The sequence below is a fragment of the Elephantulus edwardii genome, unplaced genomic scaffold (genome assembly GCF_000299155.1).
Source record: "Elephantulus edwardii isolate Elephantulus edwardi_28Jun2011 unplaced genomic scaffold, EleEdw1.0 scaffold00037, whole genome shotgun sequence".
NCBI lineage: Eukaryota > Metazoa > Chordata > Mammalia > Macroscelidea > Macroscelididae > Elephantulus > Elephantulus edwardii.
Window position 1 is genome coordinate 7,277,400 of NW_006399787.1, and position 8,448 is coordinate 7,285,847.

Below are 8,448 nucleotides of genomic sequence, written 5' to 3' on the forward strand. Positions count from 1 at the left end.
GCTGGCCGAGCTGCGGGGCGCAGGGCGCGGGGCCGAAGCGGGGTCTCCGGCAGGGCCAGCCGGGTGGGCGCAGCGAGGGCGCCTCCGCACACAGCGGGCCACGCGCGTCTTCACTCTTCTCCGGCTAAAGAAGGGGCAGCAGCGACTGCAGGCAGGTGGAGGCACAGGGGGGCGTTGGGGGTGCCGAGTGGCCTGAGTGACCGCAGAGATGGCGTTGCACGTGCAGTGACGGCGCCCGCGCCCTGAGGATCCCGGCCGTGCGCCCAGCGTCCCCGGCGAGCATGCAGCGTCCGGAGCCTGAGCTGATCCGGCAGAGCTGGCGCGTGGTGAGCCGCAGCCCCCTGGAGCACGGCACTGTCCTGTTCTCCAGGTGAGGTGGCCAGGGCGCGGCGCCGGGGACCCAGTCTCGCAGGGTGAGCTCCGGACGGAGGCGCCCGCCAGATGTGCGCCAGAGTCGTTGGGCTGGGCTCCCTGGCGCGGGGCTTTGTGGGCAGCGCCGCACCCGCGGGGCTCTCGGGGGCGAGAGGGGGCCTAGTTAGCGGATTGCCGGCTCGGCGCCTCCTTCACTCCACTTTGGTGGCGGCTGCAGAGCGCCCACAGCTACCTGGAGACTGGGGCTGTTACAGGAGAGTGTGCGCGCGGGGGTGGATGGTGGCGCAATGAGCCCGGGCGCCAAGAGTGTGCACTTCTAGCAAAGAATGGAAGGATAAATCGGACTGGATATGGGCCAAAGACCCTCCAGGGAAGGGGTGAGAGACTGAGAAGGCTGGGGACGTGCTGGGAGGGCCCCCAAGGGAAGGAGAGGCCAGTCTGCAGCCCGATTTGGGGATTGCTCACTAACTCCTGTGGCATGCCCTAAGCGGCCCCACTCCTCGCCTTGGATTTTCAGGAGCTCTATGTTATAAGAGGCAGCCTAGAACTTTCTGCCAGGGGCTCTTACAAAACTCCCCCAAGAGAGAGGAGAATAAACCCACAGAGTTCTTTACAGCCACCGTGTCCCTTCCAGACATGACTGAGACTTCCTTGTGCGCCTTCCTCACCAAGCCCTCACTCCCGGGGCAACATTGCTCCAAAACGCTGTGACCCAGGACATTTAACCTCTGTGAGCTGCTTTCTCCTCTGTAAAATGGGGTGATCATTGTGGCCCCTGTTTAGGCTTGTAAGGAAAACGCGCGTTAACCATAGGCGAAGTCTTACGCGCTAAGAATGGCGTTTGCTTTTGATAACTACAGTTATCATTAACTGGAGACATGAGGAGGCTGTGGGAAGTTCTGACCCAAAAGTGGGAGGCTAAGGGGCAGGGGAGAAAGAGGGGAAAGAGTTTTCTCTCTCCTGTAATGAGATTCCACCTTTCCTGCCCCAGTACACGCCTCTCACGCGTTTGTGAAGGGGCTGTTGTTATAAGTCAGAAGGAGCCCCGCTGGCACAGCTCTTAAGCCTTCAGCTGTTAATGGAGAAGTTGGGGGTTCGAAGTCACCCAGTGATTCTAGAGGAGGAGAAAGACTTGGCAATCTGCTCCTGTAAGCCCCTGGGGCAATTCCGCTCTGCACGTTGGGTCATTCATTATGCGTTGGAATCGACTTGACGGCTCCCAACAGCTATGTGCCAGGTACCGAGAGACTTGGTGACACATTGCTCTTTGGAGGATGAGCCAGCATCCAGGGCACTGGGTGGGGCTTTGGGGGCTGACAGCTGGGTCTCCTCTTCTCACGCCCCTCGCCCGCCACCGCAGGCTGTTTGACTTGGAGCCCGACCTGCTGCCTCTCTTCCAGTACAATTGCCGCCAGTTCTCCAGCGTGGAGGACTGCCTCTCCTCCCCAGAGTTCCTGGACCACATCCGGAAGGTGAGGGGCAGGTGGGCGGAGAAGGGCGGGGCCGTGGTGGGCGTGGCCGCTGGGACCTGGCGGGGAGAGGGATCTGGGGGAGGAAGTGCCTTCCACTCCTTCTCCAGGCCTGGTCCTTCCTTCCCTCTTGCTCCCCCCAACCCACCCAGCCCGGTGTGGGGTATCTGCGCCTTTCCCTCTAGGCTAGGCTGAGCCCCCTCCTCTACCCTGTGCTCAGCCTGCTGGTCCCAGCCTCCTGTCACTGCCCCTCAGCCTTGTTCCCAGACTCCTGCGGGTGAATCATGGAGACCTGTGAAGAACCCACAGGGCCCTGGTGTTCCCTTAACCTTGCAGATAACACTGGTCATTGAGGTTCTGAGACCCTCAGAAGAAGGGGTCTTCCTTCGAGGGTACAGCAGTAGTTTGGCTCTCACATGTTGAGATCCTGCTGTATACAGGCGATTTTGTCTTCCCTCTCTAATCCTGGGTGAATGCTCTTGCTTCTGGGTGGGATACCAGGCCCAGGCTGTGGTTGGGAGGCGGTGAGGCTGCCCTGATCTCAGGCCCTGGGTCCTTGGCTTCACTGCTGCCTTGGTCTTGGCAGGTGATGCTTGTGATTGATGCTGCAGTGACCAATGTGGAGGACCTGTCCTCGCTGGAGGAGTACCTTGCAGGGCTGGGACGGAAGCACCGGGTGGTTGGTGTTAAACTCAGCTCATTCTCGGTGGGTAACACACTCCATGGCCTCATGGCAGGAGGCTGATACTCTTTTCCTGTCCCGCTCCACCCTCCTGTTCTCACCTCCAGCTTCCAGGCCCTCGGATGACTTGGGCCTGTAACTGTTACATGCTTGTTCAGTGACCCTGACCTTGGCACTCTGAGCCTCCATTGTTTTCTTCTTCCGGAATGGCTTCTCTTAGAAATACAGAAAGTTAGGGAACCACTGAAATGAAGATTTGATCTGTGTAACAAGCCACTCTAAAATGTACTGGCTTATAAAATTATTGGATGCCCTGGCTGGGCTCCCCTGAGCACTTCTTCTGTTCCAAGGAGTATAGCTGGAGTCACTCATTTCCTGCACTCAGCTAGGACAGGAATGTCCTTATATCCATGTCCAGGATGGCCTCCAGGGCATCTCTCCATGTGACCTGACATCCTGTACTTGTCTTGGTGAGCTTCTTTACAGGATGGCAGCTGAGTTCTTAGAGGGAGTGCCCCAAGAGGGTCCACCTCAGTGTGTGTGTGCACTTACCAAGCCTCTGCTTGCATAAGTCTTGCTCATGTCTTACTGGCCAGATCATGTCACAGGGGTGAACTCAGTGCAGCCTGGAAGGACCGTGATCATGGATGTAAATTCCTAGAGTTAAGAGTCATCAGTGTCCAGTGACATCCCTCTACCACAATCCAGTCACTTTACCAGGGTAAAGCTCCTTGAGGAAGGGACTTTGAATTGCTCCCCTCTCCATCCCCAACACTAACTCGGTGTCTGGCTCTCAATGGATGTGTAGTAAATTTTTACAGAACAAATGATTGAGGCCTTCCTGTGCACAGGTGAGGTGCTAAGAACTTTCTAAAGATTGTACCAACAACCCCATAACTTGGAATTTTCACGTTCCCTATTTTTCTGAAGCAGCAGCTGTGATCAGAGAGGTTAATATCTTGCTCAAGACCACACAACTCATAAATGGCAGAGTCAGCACTGGAGCTCAGGCCCACTTGGCTGCAGAGTCCGAGCTCTTTCTTAAACCACTGTGATTGCTGCTTTGCTGATGAGGAAACATTGAGGTTGGGGGATGTTGATGTTGCTCTGTCTGAGCCAAAGTTCCCAGGCAAAGCCCCAAGCCCCACTCATGCACGGGTCATTGTGAGGAGGGTACAGTGGGGTTCCCAAAGATTGGAGTAGATTCTTTTTCAGAAAGCATGAGTCAAGTGCGGGAGAGGAGAGAAGTTCTTTACTCACTTCAGTTTTCTCACCTGTGGAGTGGAGTGATTGGGAATGACAGGTTGCCGTTTGCCTCTGCAGACAGTGGGTGAGTCCCTGCTCTACATGCTGGAGAAATGCCTGGGTCCCGCCTTCACGCCAGCCATGCGGGCTGCCTGGAGCCAGCTGTACGGGGCCGTGGTACAGGCCATGAGTCGAGGTTGGGACAGTGATTAAGAGGCGGTCCTGCATGGGGGCCTCCACCTTGACGGATGTCATTGTGTGTGTCTCTGTCAATCTGTGTCCGCTGTCGCCTGGACTCCACCAGATCTCCTTGCATCCTGGTCCTTGTCCCTTTAGCTGTCCTGGAGAGGTGATGAAGCCAGGCGAGGATCCTAGCCACCCTCACCTGCCCCAGCCAACTGCAGATGGGGGGGGCGGGGGTTCAGGAAAGAGGGGTTTCCCCTTCACAGAGCTGCATCTGGATTCTCTATCACTCCTTCCAGCCTCTTCCTCACTCACCTTCTGTCCCCGCTGGCACCCCTTCTCCCTTAAAAGAGGAGTAAAGTATTTGTGGGGCAGGTGGTACAGAGTGAAGAAGGAATGGGGCTCAGAGAGAATGGGGTCTTCTGTCTGGCCCTGCTCAGGTGAGCCTGGGCCACATTGGTGGGTGGAGGTGTGAGATTCTAGCACCTTCCTGTTTTGCCTGTTCATGCCCTTTAATACTTTTATGTCCCAGGGTATTTATTTTTTCATAAGTAAAAAGAAATTACTTGAGCCTTGACCATGGCCACACAGAGCAGGTAGTCAGGAGAACTGCTGAGAAGGGAGGGGCCTTGGCTCTGTGAGGAGGCAGACCTGGGTCTCTAGGGCTTCTCAGATGACACATGGCAGAGAAGTGTTTTCTTTTACAGTGTGTTCTGTCTCTCATTCAGCACTTTCTGTGGAAGCATTTTTATTATTGTTTTGTGAGATCCCAGCCCAAGGCCCTGGGTGTACAAACGGATAATGAATGTGCTTGGCTACTAATTGAAAGGTTGGAAGTTCCAGCCTGAGATACCTCAGAAGGCAGTGATCTACTTCTGAAGACTCAGCCTTTGGAAACCTTATGGGAAGCATGGCTCTGCTCTGACACACATGGGGTCATCAGGAGTCAGGATTGACTAGGGAACAATTAGTTTATACTGGTTTGGATACCAGTTAGCCAGCAGGGGGTAGGGTGAGCACAGGCAAGGGGAAAAAGAGGTGACTTCATTCCAATCTCTTTCTCCCTTACCCCTACTCCTTCCTGGCGGTTTTGTCTCCCCTGATCTTCTGACCATATGGATGTCAGCCCACTGCCCCCATATATACACCCCATGTGGACTTGCAGAATGCCCTCTGCCCTTCCCTGTGCTGTCTACACTTTTCCCTCTGCTCTGTGCTGTCGTGGTGTGAACTTATGAAGAATAAACTTGGTCTGCGTGCCTCCCTGACTCTGTGACACGTCGTTTCCTGGGTATTGACATGTCAGATGAAGCTTCAGGGCAGTGGATCTTGGAGTGGGGTGGGAGGATGGGGTTGGAAAATCCAAGGCAAGAGAAAAAAAAACCACAGGGAAAGGCCTGGAAAATAAAAAAACAAAACAAAACAAAACAAACCAACACAACAACAAACACCAAACCCAAAAACAAAAAACAAACAAACAAACAAAGACCACAAACCAGTGACTGGATGGAGCTTGGGTCCTGTATCAGAAACTGGCCAGCAGGTCCCTATACCCAACTCACCTTTCTAGTGGGCACTCAGCTAGACAACATTTCCTAGCCTCCCTTGCAATTAGATGGGTCACAGTATTGAATTTGGCCAAAAGAACATGTGAAGGCGTTGTGTGCCCTTTCCAGGTTTCCCAAAACTCCTGGATGCTCTCCTGTACTCTGTCATCCTTCTGCCAATTTGTTGTAGGCCTTACAGTGACTTTAAGTGCCATGTGTTGAAGGTGGCAGAGCAAGAAATGGCAGGAGTTCTGACCCCTGAATCACTGGGGAAGAGTGCCCATTAACCAGCACCATTCATTTTGAGTTTTATGTGAAACAGAGACAATTCTCTTGTGTTTGTGCTGTTATATATTTGAGGGCATATTGGCTACAGTCACTCACACTAATCTAGAGACTGAAGTCATTCAGCCTGGGATCCCACAGGCTGAGGGACAAGGTGATTGTAGGGATTAGGAGGGAGACAGGCGCCCTGACAGCAGTATTGCGCATTAGTTGATGAAGAGAATCTTCTAGGTCCTTCTTGGAGGGGCAAGTGTCAATCACAAGGTATGCCTTTAATGGAAGAATTCAATGGCTTAATTAGGGGTGTACAGTGTGTGTGTGTGGAGGGTTCAGGAGGAGAGAGAGGAACAGGAGAATGAGGTGAAGAAGCATAAAAAGATGTCATCATCTGAGCAGGGGGTAAGCCAGGTCCCATGTTTGCATTTATCTTCTACCCTAAGAGCTAGTAGATTGGACACAGCCAGTTCAGTGCCTCAGAAGAAAGGTCTGGTGCTCTGTGTCCATAAACATTACAGCCAAGAAAATCTCATGGAGCAGTTCTCCGAGACGTACAGGACTGCCATGCATTGGAGCAGACTTGGCAGCAATGGGATGCTTGTTTAGTTTTTTTAATCACACGGGGGTGGAGGGTGGTCTTTGGGTGGAGATTTACAAATCATATTTTTTTTCCATACAATCATTCATTGACATCTTGTAGCCTTTGCATTGATGAATGTCATTAGAGAGCTCTAGTGGCCAAGTGGCAAAAAGCTCAGCAGCAATTCCAAAGTCACATGGTTCAACTCCACCCTCTGCTCTGTGGAAGAAAGACAGGCAGTCTCTCCTGTGTGACTCACTGCCTCTGAAAACCCACTAGAGGGTCAAGGATGGGTCAGTTCTGACTCGAGGGTCACAGCAACAATAATGTGATTAATTATAATGTCTAACCAGCCCGTTATTGTACATTGTGTTTCCCTTCACATTTTGGTTGATATTAAGGTAAATCTCTCCACCTACTCCTGGCTTCCAACAAGTGGAGCCCTGAGCTAGGCTGTGAATGGTGGAGGGTCTGCACCTGGAACAGCTCTCTTTGTTCCAAATTGTCATTTTTCTTAGCCCAAGACAGATACAGTGCTCAACTCCTAGCTGGGGTCTCATTTTGGCCAGACTAAGGTGGCCTGCCAGGTGTGTGAGCACGTGAGGGATGCATTCCTCACAGTAGGTGAGAAAGTGTTTTTCCAAGGATAGCAGGCTCTGGTGACAGAGGACCTCATCTGACTCAGTGAGCATACCCTGCCTGCAGTTACGATGTTTTGAAGCCCATTCAGGTCAAACACCCTTCTCTGATGTCTTGGGCCGTCCCAAGTGTACATTGAATCAGCGCTCTAGGTGATGGGTTTATATGTGGGTATACACACACATATGTGTGTGTGTGTGTGTGTGTGTGTGTGTGTGTGTGTATATATATATATATGCCTTGTTCTCTCCCTCTATTTTATCCAAGGATGTGGCTTTGCTTTTCCCCCTTATTATTAATTTTCATGAAAATTTGGAGATATTTTGGATTTCCATTCATTCATTGTTGCGCTTTTCTCCCTGCCCACCCCTCCCCTCCAATTCATTCTTCTCTTTGAGAAGTAAAAGAAAAATTCTTTCATTGTTATACAATCCCTCCCCCCAAGTCCATTCAAGGATGTGCGTTTGTACTCCTCGCTCCCCTGCATTCTTCCCACTTCATCATCTCATCACTCACCTGATGCAAAGCCCACCTCCTCCCTGAATGACCTGTCCTTCTCCAGCCATTTCTGTACTTGACAGTGAAACTCTTCAAAAGAGCGGTCTTTGTTGCTGTTTTCATTTCCTCACGTCCATGAACAATTGGAGAAGCCTGTTCCCATCAGGCTTTTATCCCCAATCCTAATCCCTCATGTGAGAGAAGGACAGGCAGTCTCCGCCCCGGCACTTTACTGCCTGTGAGACCCCGCTGGAGAGTCAGCTATGAGTCGGTTCAAACTCAATGGCACACAACAACCGCAGCAACAATTATTATCAGTTCCAGGGATCTCTGACAGCTTAGTTGTAAGGAGTTGTGCTGCCAACCCAAAGGCATGCAGTTCAAATCCACCAGCTGCTCTGTAAGAGGAAGATGGGCAGTCTCCTCCTGTGGGATTTATTGCCTCTGAAAATCTGCTGGAGGGTCAGCTGTGAGTCAGTTCCTACTTGATGGTACACAACATAGCCGTTATGGTTACGGGTAAGACTACTAACTGAAAAGTGCTAGTTCAAATCCATCAGCTATTTTGTGGGAGAAGATGGGTGCCCAAAACATTCACAGGGTTGGAAGCCTGATGGGATCGCCATAAGTCAGAGCACCAGGGATGGGGTGGAAGCAAACATGGCGCAGACGTTCATTTTCAGGGACGAGGAGTCATGGCAGAAAAGCTGCTCCTCGTGCAGAGAAGGCAGAGTCATCCGAAACCCGGACTGCTGCTTCCTTGAGTGTTGATTGTGGACCCAAGTAAAGGGAAATCCTTGATAAAGGCAATCTTTTCTCTGTTTATGATGATGTTGTGCCTTGGAGGCAAGGTTTTGAAGCTCCATCTGATATGCTTTGGGCCAAGGAGGGTCCAGCCCTTGAGAAGGACACCAAGCTTGGGAAGGAGGAGGGACAGCACAGGAGAGGAAG

The 8,448-nt window shown here is 52.1% G+C and overlaps 1 protein-coding gene across 1 annotated transcript; it reads left to right on the forward strand.

Moving 5' to 3' along the window:
* Window positions 1–212: 212 nt before the first annotated feature.
* On the forward strand, window positions 213–3,981 carry NGB (neuroglobin). Its single transcript, XM_006884652.1, has 4 exons — window positions 213–370; window positions 1,733–1,844; window positions 2,428–2,547; window positions 3,847–3,981. The coding sequence occupies exons 1-4, from the start codon at window positions 282–284 to the stop codon at window positions 3,979–3,981; spliced, it is 456 nt and encodes a 151-aa protein (XP_006884714.1). The 5' UTR covers window positions 213–281.
* Window positions 3,982–8,448: the final 4,467 nt, after the last annotated feature.